The 20,827-nt window shown below is 39.8% G+C and overlaps 1 protein-coding gene across 1 annotated transcript; it reads right to left on the bottom strand.

Moving 5' to 3' along the window:
- Window positions 1–3,515: 3,515 nt before the first annotated feature.
- Window positions 3,516–20,744, bottom strand: MDH2 (malate dehydrogenase 2). Its single transcript, XM_060693159.2, has 9 exons — window positions 19,724–20,744; window positions 16,147–16,315; window positions 14,997–15,080; window positions 13,303–13,412; window positions 12,486–12,611; window positions 9,924–10,001; window positions 8,912–9,011; window positions 5,194–5,345; window positions 3,516–3,843 (listed from the first exon to the last, which is right to left on the bottom strand). Exons 1-9 carry the CDS (start codon window positions 19,787–19,789, stop codon window positions 3,712–3,714), a joined length of 1,017 nt encoding a protein of 338 aa, XP_060549142.1. The 5' UTR covers window positions 19,790–20,744; the 3' UTR covers window positions 3,516–3,711.
- Between the last annotated feature and the right edge of the window lie 83 nt (window positions 20,745–20,827).

The following is a 20,827-nucleotide window of genomic DNA, read 5'->3' as shown; positions in this document are numbered from 1 at the left end:
GTGGTACTTTGGTTGAAAATGTCTATGGAATCTCAATCATCTAGGTCAGGGGTGTCAAACTCAATTTCACTGAGGGCCACATTAGGGTTGTGTTTGACGTCAAGGAGCAGGTATGTGTGTTTGTGGCCAGGGTGGGCGTGGCCAGCTTGATGTCACTCATGTCGGGGGCACTTGTGGTGGCCCAAGCGCTCACTGGCAGAGGCACCGCAGGCTGGTCCTTCGCTGTTTACGGGGCGGCCCCATGGGTCAGATCTAAGCACCCCACAGGCCAGATCTGGCCCACGGCCTTGAATTCAACACCCCTGATCTAGGTCATGGTTGGCCTAAAAGTACTTTTTCTGAAAGGCAACTGGATTTGTTTGTTTTTTCTTTGAAAATCTTTCACTTCTCATCCAAGAACTGAAGAACCTTCTTGACTGAGAAGAAACATTTTCAAAGAAAATACCAAGAAAGTCCAGTTGCCTTTTGAAAAAAGCAGCTTTGGGACTTCGTTGAAAATGTTTTGCTGTATTTCAAGGTCAGAGTAAAGTGAGTTTAATAGTGTGCATGTATAACATTTTATTTATATTGATTTCCTCAGGCTACCAGTTGTTAGACGTGCAGGAGTCTTTGTGTTGAGTTGGATAGGTGTAGGGACATAATCATCCAGGTTGAAGATGCACTTCACTGATGCACTTCATAGAATTCAGCCAATTTAGACTTTGGTTTTTAAACAAAGATATTCAAATCCCTGTGGATGCAAATGTATTCTAAAGCTGTTGCTTGTGATTGTGTTGATATCGCACACTTAAGTAAATAGTGAAAGAAGATTGTAAATTATTAATTTTCCCCCCTAACTGGGGAATTTAAATGACAATTTATATGTGCTTCTTTACGCAAAGCCTATTTATCTATTTTGTATATGTGGAATTTGAACTATCAGTGTGTATACAATACTCAGCCCTCTGGCTCAGTGTCTGAACCTTGGAAATTGTCTCTTTCAGCCATCTTCAATATCATATATACTGAACTTGTTAAGTATTAACCCTGTTCAACTATAATCACAATAACTGTATTACTTTAGGATTTTTTCATACTTACCTTTTGGAATTTGAAGGGGAAAAAAAGAAATGAATGTGGATTATCAGTGTTGCTTTTGATAGTACCATATGATTTATTTCTCAGAGCAAAAGTTCCCCAGAATTGCAACATCAATGCTTTGATCTACTAAATCAAAGGGGCAGCTAAGAAAGGCAGGCTAGAGAATTACGACTCAGCTGCAAGACAGAAAAACATCACCCCTCCCAAATTACAGGTGAAGGCTGAGGTAGGTCACCCAACAAATTATTAAGTAGCATAATCGAGTGGTTTAAGGTTGCAGAGATCTTACTTGACATTGTGAAAAATATCCACCTCTTGTTGGAATGATACCTGCATAAGGGCACTTGAAGGCCTGGTTTAAGCAATATGACATATTGTTTCTATAAACACTGAAATATGAAGATATAAGTAGGTTGAGGAATGCTTATTTGTGGCAATGGTAGCAATGTTACATTAAGCATAATCCCCCTTTTCTGGTAAGTGTGCAATGTAATTATTTACATTTGCTGGGAAAGTCACCATTTTCTCTCTCTCTGAACTTTTACCATTCCCTCAAACTCTAATATATTACTGAGAGGCAGGCTAAAGAGGATGCTAAGTAGAATGTAAACAAAGCCAAGGAATCTGTGGGACCGTCATAGGACCTGCATTGATGTCATTTCTAAATTCTCGTTACGCCCATGTAACACCTCTCCTACGCAAGCTGCACTGGCTCCCGGTGGTCTTCCGGGTGCGATTCAAGGTGTTAGTTATCACCTTTAAAGTGCTCCATGGCTTAGGACCTGGGTACCTAGGAGACCGTCTTTTGCCACCAATAGCCTCCCACCGACCAGTTCGTTCTCACAGGGAGGGACTACTCAGGGTACCATCAGTCAAATTATGCCGACTGGCAACTCCCAAGGGGAGGGCTTTCTCTGTGGGGGCTCCAACCCTTTGGAATGAACTGCCCCGAGATACGAAATATCCCTGATCTCTGTGCTTTCCGCCGTGCCCTCAAAACCCTGATGTTCCAACAAGCGGGGATAAACATATGAACATGTGAATGTTTTTAAAATGTTATCTAATTTTAGGTTCTATTTAATTGGGCCAAACTATGTTATAATAATAATTTTAATTAGCAATTTTATGATGTTTGTGTATCTATATTTTTCTTGACTGTACACCGCCTTGAGTCCTACGGGAGAAAGGCGGTATAGAAATAAAACAAACAAACAAACAAACAAACAAATGGAGTTCCCTTGAATTAAGCCCAGAGTCAGGCTTCAAGGAGATCCAATCCTGGGGAAAAAATTAATCTGAGGAAATGGAGAATGAATCAGGAGGAATTTCTGGAAAGCAGCTACCTAGTTTTTAAGGGAATAAAAGATGCTGCAAGTCTGCCAACAATTAAAAGAAAAATGACTAATTTGGCACTGCATCTTACCTTTCAAATTCTTCTCCAACAATATTTATTTATTAAACAAATTCATTAAGCCACCTAACTCACTCAAAAGTAACTCTGAGTGGTTTATATACTCTTTCCATCTAATCCATCCAGTCCATGGCTGGCTAGGGAATTCTGGGAGCTGAAGTCCACTAATCTTAGATTGCCAAGGTTGGACACTAATCAATTTGCATCTCAACAGCCGGGGAGCTTGACTAACCATGAGCTTTCCTAACTCCTGCACAAGAGTAAATTATTTTATAAAATGTTATTTCAATAGGAACATTTCGATAGGAAATTCAGGATTGTAAGCATGGATTTTCCCCAAGATATGGGTGTTAGGATGCCAGTACAGATTGATTATAAGTAGCTTAGAGTAATGATATACTTCACCGGGTCCTCAATTACCGGTATTCATTCTCAACTTTGTGACATGTTTCCTTATGGCCACATGAGCATTTTAAAAATTCAGCTCATTTTCCTATAACCTGGAATTATAACTGCCTAGAAACAGCACTAGGTGCTGGAGAAAACTCTTGCGAGTCCCTTGGACTGCAAGGTGATCAAACCGGTCAGTCCTAGAGGATATCAACCCTGACTGCTCTTTAGAAGGCCAGATCCTGAAGATGAAACTGAAATACTTTGGCCACTTAATGAGAAGGAAGGACTCACTGGAGAAGAGCCTAATGCTGGGAACGATTGAGAGCAAAAGAAGAAGGGGACAGCAGAGAACAAAGTGGCTGGATGGAGTCACTGAAACAATTGGTGTGAGCTTAAATGGACTCCGGGGGATGGTAGAGGACAGGAAGGCCTGGAGGAACACTGTCCATGGGGTCGCGATGGGTCGGACATGACTTCGCGACTAGCAACAATAGAAACAGCATGACATGCGTTAGCTAATTTTATCTGAATTGTCATCCGTCTATGAATCCCTTCCCTCCAATCTCTGCCAGGCAGTTCAGGTTAACCATAATTCAGAGACGTACACACAAATTATGACCAAAACACAAAATACTCAGGGAATACCCTGGAAAAAAATAAGTTTTTTTTTTAATTGAAGAACAGAATTCCAATTGATAGATTAGAGGGCAAGTCAATATCGGGCCTTTGGGCAAAAATTATTACTTTTGTCTCCAGAAGCCTTTAAAGTGACATGATGCACCTTAAATAAATTAAGGGGACAGCAGTTCTCTTTCGTCATTGAAGCTTCACTTCATGCTCTTGGCAAAATCTTCACCTTTCTTGATGGAAGCTTTCAGCTCTGCAATGGCCCCGGCCACCATCTTCTCTTCAAAAGGAGTGATCTTGCCAATACCCAAGTTTTTCTCAATACCGTTTTTCTGAGAGCAGGGACAGGAAGATTGAAAGTTAGCACACAGTAGTAAGACATTAACAGCAAGCACAACTTTTCACTGGAAAATAATTAACTCCTGGGAGCCAGAAAACATATAGACTATTCCCAAATTTCAAAATAGGTCGAATTAGCTGAGCCATATTTAAAAGAAGGCTCTTGATAAAAACTTGTGTCAGTGATGTATGCTAATAGCCTACAAATGAACTGCTGTTAACTAATACTCTGGCCTGACTTGTCCCACTATTACTATTATTTGACTAGATTCTTACACTATCAAGGGCTAATTGTCCACTGTGTACATTTGTCCACTGGATAACTGCCTCGGAGCTATTAGAGCTCCAGCTCATCATGTATTTACCCTACATAGGCTACCGATTAGAGGGCTGGTTTCAATTTAATAAGTACTAACATGGACTTTGGAAGCTTGATTAGCCAAGGGCCTGATTGACAGAAAACTGCCTCTGCAAATCAAGGGACCTACTTTTAAAGGTCATCACCTCAAACATTATCAAGATCATTTGTTACTGGCCATTGTTACAGGACCTTAGTCTTAGGGCTTGATATCTTAACTCCCGTCAGTCACAGTCAAAGAACCAGAGTCTACTCCAGCAAAAACAAAAAGTCCACTTTTTTTCAAGGATATTACAGCCACCATTAGTATATGTAAGTTTACAGACTGGGGTTCTAATGGCTGTTTATCAATTAGACAACCCCTAGGTCCCACCAATAGTTTACATACTAGTTGAAACCCACTAGATCTAAGGGATCCCTCCTGTAGGAGGAAGGCTTCCTCCTACACCGATCTCAGGCTATCAAATTCATCATCTTGGAACTGTTGGAAGTCCAACTCTCTTTTTCTCTTTTTTTGACAGGCTTTTAACAGTTCATTTGTTTTAGTATCAATTTTAATGTATTCTTGCTAAGTATCCCGAGTACTCTGCAGAGCAGAAAAGCAGGGCAGAAATAAAATAAACCCCTTTGGGGTGCCTTTTAAAACAAGTGCAAATAACAAATATCAGGCAAGAGCAGCTCCACAGCAGCCAATACTGTGAAAATCTATTCCTGTGGAATAGAAACAGGCATGTTCCCCATGTTATTTAATGTTACCTATTAAAAAAGGTCTGGCATAGTCTATTTTTTGATTAATGTTACTATAGTTTGCCGTCTTGCTGCTCTGCTATTTATTTGAATGCTGATTTATAGATAAGATTGCTTTCATTAATTATGTACCACTGGGAGGTTTTTTTTCTTAAAAGGTAAAGTGGTTAACAATTACATCACTAGCAGACAATCATACATAAAGCAAATTAAATTAAGAGCTGCCCAGATTATGTACCCCAAGTAGCAGTGGTGTTGAAAAGTAAGGACATTCTGTTTCCTCTGATCGGACGAAGGCACATTCAATGACACCTTCTTTTCCATTCACAGCATCTAGGACTGAGAAGACAAACCGGGCGCCAGCATAGGCCATGGACAACGTAGCTGAACCTGTTGGAATAAAAGAGGAGGATTCCTTCTGTGGGGTTTCCTATAGGTTTTCCCAATACAAATCTAATAATAGTCATTTCATTTAAATCACTGAAATACATTTAGGTATAATATATTAGGTATAATGCTCTCATTAGTTTGCCTAAGAATCAAAGCAGCCCATACAAGAGTAAATGATGACACCTATTAGCCTGTTCCACTAGTCTCAGTTGTCCATCTATATTATGGAAACAATAAAGTTGATCCATCCTAGAGAACTACGGTACTTGAGATTTCAACACCGTGAACTGTTTTCTGCTTCCTTATTTGTTGTTGAGGGGTTTTTTGGTAGAGGAGGATGGCTAACAAGATTGTATCTGTCATCTTGGCTGAGAGATAACTTTTTGGCTCCATCCTTTTCTAAACAGTTTCAAATAAAGACTGAGTAATAAGGTCTCATACATTGAGAACAATTAATCAGTGGAGCAGAATGCTTCCAAAGGTTGTGGGTACTCCATCACTAGAGGTTTTTAAGAAAAGATTGGACAGCCATTTGTCCAGAATGGTATAGGGTCTCCTCCTTGAGCAAGGGTTTGGACTAGATGATCTCCAAGCTCCCCTACAACTTTGTTATTCTGTATTCTCCTTTCCCGTTTCTTTTCTATTATGTTTAGTTTATAAACCTAAAGGCAGAGACTGACTTGTTCTTAATTTCTGTAGCGTGGTACACATTAGACCAGGAGTGTCAAACTCAAGGCCCGGGGGTCGGATCCGGCCCACGGGATGCTTAGATCTGGCCCGCGGAACTGCCCTGGAAAGAACGAAGGACTGGCCCTCAGTGCCTCTGCCAGTGAAAACGGAGCTCTGGTGGGCCCCCACTGAGCTCCATTTTTGCTGGCAGAGGGTTGCAGGAAGCCATCGCAGCCAAAAACAGAGCTTGGGAGCCCATTTTCGCTGGCACAGTGCTCAAGCCGCCACAGGCACTCCCCACACCCACCCTGGCCACACTCACCCTGGCCCACGAGATCAAACACAACCCTGATGCGGCCCTTAATGAAATCGAGTTTGACACCCTTGCATTAGACACTTCACAAAAGGGAACAAAAGCTAGTCAGACACCGCTTTCCAAAGACAGCATATTATCCTGAAAAATAGCAGCAGGGAACCTGTTTCTTTACTATCCCTCAAGACTAGTACTTGGGTCTAATTGTCAGCTGCCCTGAAATTTGAAAAAATGAAGAGAAGTACGCCTTTGCCCACATTATAAGCAGAGAGCTTTTGTCAGCCTCCCCAAGAGTTGTGGCAGGACAGGAAAAATCTAATTAGCAAGCCCTAAGAAATCAAGGACATGAAAGCTTAATTCAACTGAAGCAGCACAGTTAAAAACAGCATTGGCTTTTATACTGAAATGATCAACTGCTAATGACTGGCATTGTGCATGCCTGGGTGGGTGGGCAATGGAAATTCAAGGCAGGGATCCATTTGCAGCAAGAAATAAGCCTCACTTAGGGATGCAGGTTGCCCTTGTGTTCCATAGTTTCAACTGTTAAGCAGGGATCTTGGTATGTATGTACATATGATTTGGTGTATATATGTGTAGGTAGTCCTTGACTTACAACTGTAATTGAGTCTGGTCATTACAGTTGTAAGAAGTGCCAGTCATAAAGCGGGTCATTACATGACCAATCAAATTTTACTTTTTTTTTTTTTTGCAACATTCATTAAGCAAACCCATATTTTACTATGGGCCAGTTTTTGCTAGAAACTGGAAATAATTGCTGGTTTTCCCCAAAAATGTCATAAATCATGATCGTGTGGGATACTGCAAAGAGTATAAATGCAGGCCACTTGCCAAGCACCCCAAATGCAATCATGTTTCATGAGTGTGGGCAACCATCAGAACTTTTTTTTTTTTTATTTGATTTATATGCCGCCCTTCTCCGGAGACTCAGGGCGGCTTACAATGTGCTCAGCAATAGCCTTCATCCTTTTGTATATTTATACAAGGTCAGCTTATTGCCCTCACAACTGGGTCCTCAATTTACCTACCTTAGAAAGGATGGAAGGCTGAGTCAACCTTGAGCCTGGCGAGATTCGAACCTGCAGTAATTGCAGGCAGCTGGTCTTAATAACCAGCTTAATAACAGGGTGCCTTAGACCACTGTACTACCAAGGCTCTTCAAAACCAGGTCATAAGTAGTTGGGGGGGAGGGGTTCGTGCAGCCTGAACACCCAGCAGCAAAATCAAGATTATAAAAGGGCTTGGGAAATACAGAAACCATTTCATCTGATTTACTTATTCGTTCATTATGCCTATTAATATGGCAGTCTACTTCAAATTCATGGCCCTGGACAATTGGTAATAATTAAAAATAACATCAAAATATAAAACACTAAAACATACACATGGAAAAAATGCAGCCAAGGTAAAAATAACAATACTGTGGTACGACCATTGCCGGGGTTTACAAACACACTCAAATCCCCAGGCCCGGCAATAGGAGCTATTCGATAAACTCCTTCCATTACCAGCCAAACAAATTACTCTGAAAAAGGTGGTCACAAGAAAGCCATGGAGAGCCCTGAGATGAGGCTGACCCAGGAGATCACAAATGAGGAACCAATCCTTTGTGCGGACAACCCTTATGAGAGGAAGATGGGGAAAGTGCTGATACAAGCAAGAAGATGACTGTAGCTATGGAATCTAACCCAGTGGTGAAATGTAAAATTTGTTATTACCGGTTCTGTGGGCGTGGCTTGGTGGTGGGGGTTGTAATGTGACTGGGTGGGCGTGGCCAACTTTTTTTTTTTTTACTTTTAAAAGCACTTTTTCTCTTCAGCCGAAGAGGTTGTAAAAAAAATGCTTTTAAAGCCTCTGACGATCCCAGCTGAGTTGCCTAATCGGCAGAGGCTTTTTCTTCTTTTACAAATTTTTTTTTCTACAACCTCTTTGGCAAAAGAGATTGTAAAAAAAAAATGCTTTTAAAGCCTCTGACGATCCCAGCTGAGTTGCCTAATCGGCAGAGGCTTTTTCTTCTTTTACAAATTTTTTTTTCTACAACCTCTTTGGCAAAAGAGATTGTAAAAAAAAAATGCTTTTAAAGCCTCTGACGATCCCAGCTGAGTTGCCTAATCGGCAGAGGCTTTTTCTTCTTTTACAAATTTTTTTTTCTACAACCTCTTTGGCAAAAGAGATTGTAAAAAAAAAATGCTTTTAAAAGCCTCTGACAATTCCAGCTGAGCCGCACAATCATCAGAGGCTTTTTTTTTCTTTTAAAAGCATTTTTTCGGCCAAAGAGGTTGTAGAAAAAATGCTTTTAAAAATTAAAAAAAAAGCCTCTGATGATTGCACGGCTCAGCTGGGCATGGGGTGGGGGGGGGGGTGCTGCAGGGATTTTTGCTACCGGTTCTCCGAACCATCCGCCTCCATCGCTACTGGATCAAGCGATCCGGTCCGAACTGGGAGCATTTCACCCCTGATCTAACCCCCCAATTTCTCATTATTAAGGTGTCGTGGTTTCTTGCAATTACATACCAGAAAAGCTCACCTGTACTCCAGGTAGAGGGGAAATATTCCACAAACTAACCTGCGCCTGCTTTTGCTTTGACAACTTCAGTTCCAGCTTCCTGAATCCTTTCAATGAGGGTCACCAGCTGAGCTTCAGGAAAATCCACCTTTGGTGTGCACTGCAATAGGAAAAGAACACAGGATTTATCTTATTCTCTATCATACACTTATATTATTGGGTTTTGAACAGGAACTTTCAACAGCAGAACTGAAGCTTCTTTCTCCATCCCTTAGTGATACACCAATCAAGAATCAGATCTGTATTAGCTTATATTGCAGACCCAGCCTTCAAGTCAACAGTCATATATTTGTATTCCAAGAGCAGTGGATTCTGTCAGGAAAAGGATTGTGGAACCCAAATCTTCTACTCCACCATTTCTCAATTATCCTCCTCCAACTTTCCAGAATAAAGCATCTGACAGATTCCTTCTAAATGAAAACAACCTGATCAATGGTGCAAAGACCTGAGGAAGGGGTTCAGCAGTTAGTTTTCCAAAAGAGAGTAGTAGTCCTTTAAAATAAGAAGGCATACTCATGACTGTCTGTACTGTTAACATTCTGGACCAGCTGAAGCTTCCAATGGTTCTTCAAGAGCAACCCATGTAGGGTACAAAGGAGTAGTCCAGCCATGAGGCGATCAGGGTAAGTGACTGAAGGGGCCTCTGATCTAGGAAAGGGTGCAACTGGCACATCATCTGAGCCTTCATAGTCACAGATGCCATCTGCTCATTCAGCAGGTGCTATGACTCCAGAAGGACCCCCAAATTGTGCATCTTCCTGGAATGGCAAAGTGCACTCAAGCTCAAAGCTGGAATAGCCCAGACCTGGGCACTCCAAACAATCACAGCCACTCAATGTTGGTAAGATTGACCCAGAGATGGTTCCTCCCTGTCCAAACCCACACAGCTTCCAGGCACTGAGAAAGAACCTTGCCAGCTTCAGTTGAAAGATATATTTCAAACCTCAAAATTAGGCTATTTTCACATGTTTGAACACAGAGCTACTCAGAGAAATGTAATTGTAGCACACACCTGTGAAATCAGGGGGATGATGGTCTTCCCTGCATGGCCACCGATCACAGGAACATTGACACGAGCTGGATCCAAGCCCTGTGGAAACGGCAACTTTCAAGATATATTTGGAACTCAGCTCTGCCCCAAGCTGGGTGGATCACAGGTAAACACAATGTGCATAATTTAACAGTAAAACCTCCCACTCCTCACAAAACAGAAAAAATTGGACAATGAAAAATGTAAGAAGAGGATATATAGTTTATAAATCTTCCTTTTACTTTTTTTGTCAGAGAAATTGGAATTCAAACACTTACACTGTTTAGGTTCTCAGTTCCAACTGTGTTCTGACCTGGATTTTTTCCCCCTCAATTTAAAAACATACAGCTTGTTACCTCGAGGGCCATACCAGGGCTTTGCATGTCATGCTGAGAGATGCACTTCACTTAAGCCAAGAGGCTTAATGGTAAAATGGAAATGTTAAGCCTTTTTTTCATTGTACACTTCAATATTCCCAAATTAAACAAAAATAGCTAACATTTTTAGTCCCGTTGACTTTGACTTTGGGGAGCTTTAGGAACACAAATGGGATGCTGGTGGGCCTCCAGGTGCTGCTTCTTGCAACTCAACTCTGAGTTACTGAAAAATCCGGACAGGCTGCAATCAGCCAGGCTGTTTCTATGATTTGCAACAGGAAGAAGTAACATTTGCAAACTGCTTAGGATATTTTAGAGGTATTCTAGCCATGTAATACTAAGAGAGATGAACTGCTGTTTTGTAGCTGGGCATCTCTGCAACAATTTAACAATGTGGTTGGTCCAAATGTGGTCAGAAAACAGAGATTCTTTGGCTGTTTCTTCTTTACGTCCTGACAGTAGAATAATGCAGACTAATTCTGGAAATGATTGTCATGCAGCCAAACCAAAAGGAGTAAACCAGAACCATGTCATGGGAAGTCTATTTATGATCCTAGCAAGCCTAATGCCAAGGTGACAAGAGGACATACTGTCCTGCACAAACAGACAGATGTGGTTTGCAGTTGGCCAGGAACCAGTTTTTCACAGCTTGGCTTTTGAGAGGACAAGTTTTCTACTGCTCACTAAGCCTTTTTAGCTAGCAAGATCCCAGAGATTCCAGAGGAACAACTATTAGCCTCAATGTCTATGGAGATTCTCAGTCATCCAGGTCATGGTTGTCCCAAAGGTGCTTTTTCAAGAGGCAACTGGACTTCTTCAGCTCTTGGATGAGAAGCAAAACATCTTCAAAGAAAAACCAGAAAGTTCAGTTGCCTCTTTAAAAAGCACCTTTGGGACAACTCTTAGCCTCCTTCACAGTTTGTTAGTCAGGGAATAGCATCAATGCTGTTGAAACTGAAAGATTAAGCATGTATTAAGAGATCAGCAATAATTTTAGATGGCATTCACTATTATATTCCTGATTTATATAATTTCATTATGGGGTAGGGTGTTGAAGGCTGGAAAATCCCACCAAACCACACACACTGGTAAGCTATTACCACCTATTCACAGCGTGGAACACTAAGGCATAAACAAGCTGTGTCCTTGACTTGCTGAGATTGCTAGCATTTATTTTTTACTAGCATGTAAAATTTAGCCCCTTATTGAACCTACAGGGACAAACTTCTGAGCATAAGCAATGACCCCTCAAGATCAAAGAATGAAGTTTATTCTTTGCCTTAGCTCATATGAAAATTGGTCTAATGGTTAAGGCACTAGGCTAGAAACCAGGTGATCGTAGTTCTAGTCCCTCTTTAGTCATGAAAGACAGCTGGGTGACTTTGGGCCAGTCACTCTCTCTCAGCCCCAAACACCTCACAGGGTTATTGTTGTAGGGAAAATAGGAGGAGGAAGGAGTTTTAGAAATGCTCTCAACCTGTTATTTATAACAATAATAAAGGTAGGATTACACAGCTGTAGCTGTGTTTTGATTGCATCTCGCACGGCATTCCTGAGAATATCTTTTAGAAATATGCCAAAATGGTAATGAATTCTGATTTATAATCACATTCCTTGACCATGCCTGTTTGGTCAACCAATCAATGGGAGAAACTAAAATATCCAAAAAAAAAAAAAAACCACTTAGTAATGAGAGAAAATTTATTATGGTCCCACAACTGATATACTCCTAATCTGCTCTGGATAATTCCCAATTCCCCCAGAGCAGATCCAGGAAATCACATAGAAATGTACTAATTGGTTTCCAGACTGATAAAAGTCTCCTGAATCTTTATGTAAACAGCCAGCTGCAAATTTTTCCATTATAGTAGCAGTGCAGACCCAGTTCCTTATCATATTATAGGAAATCTATTAATCAGGAAATTGGTGCCCTAAGATACACAGGGATAAATTAGCTCTAAAGGAGAAAAAGTGTAGTTGCTGGACTTTTTCTATGTCTATGCCTCTTCTCAATTTTATTTTAGCAAGAGAATACTGTAACAGTCATGCTTGGAAAAATAAATTTTGTTGAAGCTGACAGGAGGATAGAAAGAAGAATCCATTTCAATGGAAAATGCCTTGCTGTGAAAATGACACCATTTATTGCAACCTGACTCTACCAACATACCTTCAATTCAGCTACAAATGTATTTGCTCTCACAATGTCCAAAGTTGTGACACCAAAAATTGTGTTAGGATTATATACACCACGTTTCTTAAAAATCTCGGAAGTAATTGGGATGGTGGAATTGACCTGAAAAATGAAAATAGTTTATTGCCTCAATTTTAAATATACTACATTCTTTTTGGGGTCTTTTATCTTAATTTTCTAATATTTTAAACTTCCCTTGAAGCAGCTCTCACCCAAAATGTTTTAAAACAGAATTTCAAGTTTATATATTTAATATTATTTTGAATGTAAAATGATAAAACAATCATAAAACAATATGTAAAATCAGATCCATCTTTATTCAATTCCAGCACCTTTTCCTTTACAGTAGAAACCACAAGAAAAATATAAAGGAATAGATCCCCACCAATTGTTTTAGTAGCACACACATGCAAATAGAATTCCTTGCATATATCCTAAGTAACAGTTCTACATAAACAGTTCTACCATTAGTATCCGTTACCTCTCAATGACCACTTCAGTAATTGGCTGTTCTCCGTTCTGTGGCAGGGAATGTGGTAGTCTGTGATTCTAATCTGAATTAACATGGAGGTGATGGAAATCTATGTATATGGCTCTCTTGGAAACATGGGGAGTCTGTGGTTAATGCTCAGTAGGCCATTTGGTTTCCACCAGTTATAGTAAAAACAGAGATGTGCTTAAAATGACAGCAATGTGTCTACATTTTACTTATGTGGCTTATATGAAGCCATTGCAGCCAACCATAACATATTTGCATGATACTTCTCAAAGAACATAGCTGGAATGTACTTACTGGATTTGCAATAATACAGATAAGAGCTTTAGGGCAATGCTGGGCACAAGCAGCTGCCAAGTTAGCAACGATGGTAGCATTTGTATTGAACAGGTCATCACGAGTCATCCCTGTATATTAGCATAAAGAATCTGTTAACAGTGTTCTGCGCTCCATCCAGATCATACTTGACAGATATGTCAACATAATTTACTATCAATGCCCCCACTCCCTATATACTGCAGCGTACAGCTAAAATTGCTCCCCCCACTCAAAAGGCCTGGTGGCTCAGACTAAAAAGCATTGTGATTAACACCAGCTGTCTGCAATTACTGCAAGTTCGAATCTCACCAGGCTCAAGGTTGACTCAGCCTTCCATCCTTTCTAAGGTAGGTAAATTGAGGACCCAGTTTGTGGGGGCAATAAGCTGACTTTGTATAAATATACAAAAGTATGAAGGCTATTGCTTAACACATTGTAAGCCGCCCTGAGTCTCCGGAGAAGGGCGGCATATAAATCAAATTAAAAAAAAAAAAGCTGTTACTTCTACGTCAAGAATATCGTTCAAGATATTCTGGTCTCTAGCAGCCATCTGAATCACGGGGATAAGAAACATTTTACAGGACTGATAAAAGATTGCTAACAAATATCCCTTTGGAGGCAGCCAGAATTTATACTCTTATAACAGAAGAATAAACCATCATTCTTCCCATCTCCACACTCAGATGAGTGTCAGATCTAAGGTCAAGTGGAAAGTCAAAAATCTCCTTCATGACTAAAAAAGATGTCTCAGACTTTAGACTGACTTTTCCCCAGATTTTGAAGGACTAGTAATCTCATCAGAACTTTTTTAGTATTTATCAATTTTGAAATTGCCCATCTCCCGCAGACAGGGATTTTGGGTGGTGTACAAATAAATAAATATTAAAACGTAAAACTAGCATATAAAATTTTAAAAGACAAGAATGATTAAAAAATCAATATTAAAATTAATTAAAAGGCAGGCTGAGGGCTTTTAGGGTATTAACCAGCCCAACAGCTCCTTTGGGAGCCCCATTTGGCAGCAGCAAATTGTTAAATGTATTTTAGGAGACTTGAAGTTGATATCAAAAATTTCATGAAGGATCAACCTGTTCACATTGCAAACAATTGACCCCACATACAATGCTCTCAAGAGTCATATGGAGCCAGTAAAAAGCACAGCAACAGAGCTACGATCGCTACTGGACAAAAATTCCAAGGAAACTAAGGCTAAGGCCTTCTTAAATGACTAGCTGATTTATAATCCTTATAGAGCTGTTCTGTAGAGATGGGAAGCACTAAGAATTCACAGGAAATAATTTAGTGCCAGGAGTTGGACAAAGGAACAAAATAAGGAGAAATCTTCTACAAGATAGAAGAGGGGAAATCTTTCAAATGGGTTAAATAAAGTAGTGTTTTGAAGAATAAGGAAGGAATTGACAAAATACTGCAAGCTTTAATTTATAGGGCAGCACATATTAAGATTTACTCTAATTTCACCGAATACTTTTATAACAGATACATAACAGCTCAACAGCAGCATACAAGGAACACTGCAGCATAAATAGATACAAGCTCTTTTTTCCCCAATTTGCAGAATATGGGCAAATCTTAACATCCATTATGGCTAGATGCTCTTTGCAATGACTCCATGTGACCTGGATCTTTTTACAATCTCTCAGACTACAACTTACCAGGCTTTCTAGGGACTCCAGCTGGGATTACTACAACTTCACTGCCCTTTAAGCAATCTGGCAACTGCTCCGGTCCTAGGAAACCTAAAGCAATGAAATGAGCAACCATATTTACAACCTTCTGTTGGCTGGGAATTCATTGAAAACATTAATATAGGGAATAATTGTTTTGTTTAGAAAGATTTGTACCTGGAATACAAAATTTTCTATCAATACCTAAGAAACTGGACAGTTTAAAACTGATTTCCCTAATCAGTTTCAATGGTATTACCAATAACCTATTGCTCACAGAACACAAATATAGCCAGATTAGGATTTTTGTGGAACAGGAGATAAACCAGTAAAAGACATAAGAGTATATATGTAAAGCAAGCATAAGCCTAAATTGATTCACATCCAAGAGATATAAATTTCCAAACTGGACATGACAGGCTCAGATTGCACCAATAAAACAGATTCTATGATAAACAGAAGTCATAGATAAAACAAAGTAAAAAGATTTCAATTTCTTAAGGTCATGGAAATGCCTCAAATGCATGAAGCATCTCATTCTTGTAATACAAATCATAAATTTAGCTTTAGAACCAAATAAGGTCATTAACTATTTTTATATAGCCTGGTCTTAGTTTTCACACAATTAAAGACAAAAAATTTTGCTGGTCTCCAACTGCTTTAGATTCTGATAAATTTGTGCTTGTTCAGAACTAAATTTAATAGAATTTAAGATCCAATAAAGATAATCCAAGCTGCAGTTTTCATGAAAGAGTAGATATCTTCCTATCCTGAATTGTAGGATACAGGGGAAGCTCATTTTAGATTAACAGATGAGGAACCTTTTTCCTGTCAGTGGTTGCATGCCAGGATCAATCTCTTTTCCTTGATGCCCATGAGTGACCAAGAAGGATATATTGTTTTAAAAGCATATATGATCTGATTGCCTTTGGAAGCTTTTAAAATCAGGCAAACTGAAGAAACTAGTCAATTCATGATTGAGATTCTGACTACTGTCATCCATAACTAGTTGAAATCTATCAATAGTAGCTTTTACTATCGCAACAGTGCCCATTTAATAGGTTCCCTGAATTTTAGTGGCGCACAAGGAAATTATAAAAATAAAGCAAAATATCTGAAGTGAACAGATATCTCTTACCTTTCACTTCAGCTCTTGTTTCGATATGGCTGAGGTCAGCTGCAACACCAGGCGTGTGTGCAATATCATAGAGATTGAGTTGCCTGACTAAGGGGCTGTTCTTCAACAAGAGGGAGAGAGGCTGGCCAATTCCACCAGAAGCACCAAGTACGGCCACTTTAGCATGATTCTGAATAGGGCAAAAAAAAAAAAAAAAAAGTAAGAAACACAGAGATCCAAATGTGCATCCTAGAATTGTTTGTAAGAAGCTTCTCCATTTTTTTATATCATTATCCCTTATATGCTGAGCTTTGGAAGGATGGTAAAGTGTTTTAACATTTTAATTGATTAGATATCAAATTGCAGAAGACAAAGTGAAATATGGCAATAGTAAAAATCTCTGGCTGCAGCTCTAGGCACAGAATTGGTAACTCAAGCAGAGCAGCATATAGCACAATGGTATTCCACTGTGGTGGGTAGACATCTACCACGTGGGTCTACTCCATCTCCCCACTTTAACTAGCCTGAATTTACTCTCCAAAGTCCCATTCGTTTGCCTTCACCACAACCAACAAGGAGAGGCATGGTTGAGGCAAGCTGTGACCAGCTGATTGTTGGAAAAAGCAGAGACAGGATAGAGCTGGCTCTAATCTGGCCAGATGATTAGCAGTGCTTGTATAGAAGCCTCTGAGAGTCTAGTCAAAATCTGCTCATAACATTAATTCTGCCTTCCTGTATGCACTAAGAAGCAGCTGGCCTGACCAAAGCCAGCTTGTTGCCTCAGCTTCCACCTCAAGTATTGAAGAAACAGTTATTTGGGGGATAAAATATAAAGTATCTCAGAGTCTTCACCTTCAAAAAATATATTTTATGTCCATATTCATGTTGTCTTTATTGAATTAGGAATGAACAATTAAATGCTTAACACTGTCTGCGATCTCCTAAATGTAGAAATACGGTAGATTGTTTTCTGAAGCAATATAATGTGGTAACATTAACTTATATAAATCCAAGCACAAACAAGAGAACATCAGCATTTTTAAGGAAAAGTCTAAATGCTTGTTGGAATTGAGCAATAAATTCTTATCTACATTTAAAATCAAGGAGAGAAGCAACCTAGAACTAAGGAGAAATTTCCTGACAGAACAATTAATCAGTGGAACAACTTGCCTCCAAAATGCTCCAACACTAGAAGTTTTTAAGAAGAGATTGGACAACCACTTATCTGAAATGGTGCAATATAGCGTTTCCGCAGCAGGGGGTTGGACTAGAAAACCTCCAAGGTCTTTTCTGACTCTGTTATTCTGTTAAAATGGCTTACTCTCTAAGAATTTCCAAAAACCATAACTTATAATGATACAATTCTGTATCAGGCTAGTAAAAAAGATTGGGTTGTCATCTGAACAATTGCAAGAATGTATCAGAAATCATGAGAAATATGTTGAGACAGGAGATTTCCATCCTGTGACCAAGGAAGAAAGTTCAGATATTGACATTTGAGTTTTTAATGGTACACTGCTGATAATGCATTTCTGTTACAATTGCAAATGTGAATGCAACCTTGTGTTGCAATTGGCTACTGGAATGAACTAAAGGTAGAGGAAAGATTTTCAAGATAACTCTGTGTTCTTCTGCCTGCAGTGACGTCATATCTGTCTTTAAAGTTTCAGTACTTAAAATTTTATTCACCTCCCTATGAAAAGCTAGTTCTAAATCCCTAAATAAGTAAATTAACTCTTACAAAGATTTTAAGATATGGGGAGTTCAGGAACATTAACCTAACCACACCAAGTGTTAGACTTAAACCAAATCAACTTATTTGTGATACTTTCTGGGCATCCTTTCCAACAATTGTGAAATAATAAAGTTAAATCTTTATTCAAATATTTTATCCAAGTTTCCTCACAGGCTTTATATTAATTCATAAAGTTACATCTGAAAATGAGAAAGAGGGGTTTAAAAATGGTCAGTTATCTATGTACCAGACATAGTATCTGTACAGTATATTCTTGCTCCCTTGTTCCTTATACAATATATCACATCTATTAAGCAAGCAGTAAGAAAATGCAAGGAATATATTCAACAATAACTGCATGCCAAAGGCGGGATGCATCACTCAGCTGGGAAACTGCAGAGCAAGTTAATTTCTTTAACTTCAGCATTAGGAGATATCAGGCAAGATAATCTTGATAAAAAAACAGGAAATATACAGCCCTCTAGAAGTTATTCAGCTGTGATTCTAGCACTTACAGAAACTCAAATGAAGCAACACTAGAAAGTAGGGCATTGATTTATGGAACAACTTCAGAGGAAAGATATATATTTCCAACATTTGCATAAACCAAATAAAATATTAAGCTATGAACTGAAATTCATCATGTCTAGTAACAGATATGAAAAGTTCTTCTTGCCCTAAGACCTACACAAAGTAATACAGTCAAATAAAAATCAACCAATCCTTCTAAAGTGAAATGAAACATTAAAAAGAAAAAAACCTGCATGTGTGAAAAGAATCAGGAAAAGATTTCTGATCTACAGTGTCACTGAATTATACAGTTTCATTGAATTATTATACATTATTCGGCTTTGCTTGTTTACATTGTGACTTGGTCTATTGATGGATTTGTGGGATGTTAATGAAGCTCAATTTCACAAAATAATTATCTTATTTCCATTATTAAATATGAAGGCACCTTTCACGTTTTCTGATCGGCTACTTACAGAGATCAACCACAAATTAAAATCCACATGAATGAACCATTGGCCAGAACTACCTTATCAAGACCTTAGCTCCAATTCCAGAAATCCTCTTAAGACTTAGGCAGGAACAACAAGACCTAAAATTTAATGAGGGATCTCTCCCACTCCAGGTAAACGTCTCTCTTCTCCTCTGCAGCGCAGTTTCCACCTCTTACTGACATTAAAATGCCTATCGTGACCAAACGTATTTTTCCCCTTATCCCACCTTTGTTTCTCTCCCGTTGTCTCTGTATTAGTAGAGGTCACTTTAGACCAGTGTTTTTCAAACGTAGCAACTTTGAAGTGCGTGTCCCAAAGGTGCTTTTTTTCCCCCAAGAGGCGACTGGACTTTCTGGTTTTTCTTTGAAGACGTTTCGCTTCTCCTCCAAGAAGCTTCTTCAGTTCTGGGACAATCATGACCTGGATGACCGAAAATCTCCACAGACTTTGAGGTGCATGGATTTCAATGCCCAGAATTCCCCAGCCAGCCTACAACTCCATATATATATATATGGAGTTATATATATGGAGTTATATATGCCCAGAATTCCCCAGTCAGCCTACTATATATATATATATATATATATATAGTAGGCTGACTGGGGAATTCTGGGAGCTGAAGTCCTTGCTGTAAAGACTCTTCTAAATGGAAAAAGGTCCCAGTCAATCAATCCTAAGGCCTCAATCGAGAACGCCAGCAAGGGAGTCGATTGCTGGGGCTGCCCTTGTGGGGCACGCCTAGCCCCGCGATCCCTTTAAACCAGGCCGGCCACAGGGCCGCCCTCCGGATCCATCGGAAAGAATGAGTCTAGCCCTCCGTCTGCTCCGCATTCCCCACCACCACCACGCTCCTGGCTACCTGCGAGGTGGTGCCGAATCCTCTACGAAGCCCAGCGCAGGCAGATCGTGTGAGACGGGAGAACATGGCGGGAGACGTCGGCAGAAAAGGAAGGAAGGACTCGGCGGGCTTTATACTCCTTATCCTCGACGACCTCCAGGCAGCGCGAGGGCACCGCGAGACTTCAAACACCCCCCCGCCACCCTCCGAGCTCTCGCGACAATTTGGCGGCTCGCGCTCGACGGCCTTGTTTTTTTAAAACTCTCACTCGGTCTCGCGAGGCCTGTCACGTCGCGAAATCCGTTGTCGACCCTTTTTTATTTTTATCCCCGCGGGGGGGGGGGGGAAATCCGGTTTTAAAAGGGCTTTTATTTTATCTTTTTTTTTTCATTCTTAGGGAAGCCGCCGAGTCACGTAGGTTGAGATGGGCGACGATATAAATGTAACAAATACTTAAATATTACATGGAACAAAGAAAACGAATTCTTTCGCTGATTTTAAGCGCTCGCGTGCGGCTGTCTGGCGTTGTAATTCCGATTTAGACGTTTGTCACAGCGGCAGGAAAGTTTCTCCGTTCATGCTCACGTGTTTCAAAATGAGAATTGAAAGCAGGCTTTTAATTTAAACTCTGAATAGAATTGCCTTCTCACAACGTCTGGCTTTGCAACGAAATAACGCTGAAAGAATCGAATGAGCCTGCCGGGTTCATTATTGCCAGCTCCACCCAGTTCTCGCTGTACTTTTCCTTCCCCAAACTCTCGGGAACCCGTCTTATTCATTTCCTTCGGCTGTCACCTGCCTAGGCCCCTAGGAATGAAACAGTCATTTCGCTCCTGGGGAACGCTTAGCGCCTCAGACAAAGTGAGGTTAAGCGAAAGGAACTTTAAACATATTTTCCTGACAGAACAATTAATCAATGGAACGACTTGCCTCCAGAAGTTGTGAATGGTCCAACACTGGAAGTCTTTAAGAAGATTAGATAACCATTTGTCTGAAATGGTATAAACTTTCCTGCCTATACTATACTATACTATACTATACTATACTATACTATACTATACTATACTATACTATACTATACTATACTATACTATACTATACTATACTATACTATTATTACTACAC

The sequence above is a fragment of the Pantherophis guttatus genome, chromosome 1 (assembly GCF_059756535.1).
Source record: "Pantherophis guttatus breed Tessera chromosome 1, ASM5975653v1, whole genome shotgun sequence".
Lineage (NCBI taxonomy): Eukaryota > Metazoa > Chordata > Lepidosauria > Squamata > Colubridae > Pantherophis > Pantherophis guttatus.
This window is presented reverse-complemented; position numbering and strand designations above follow the sequence as displayed.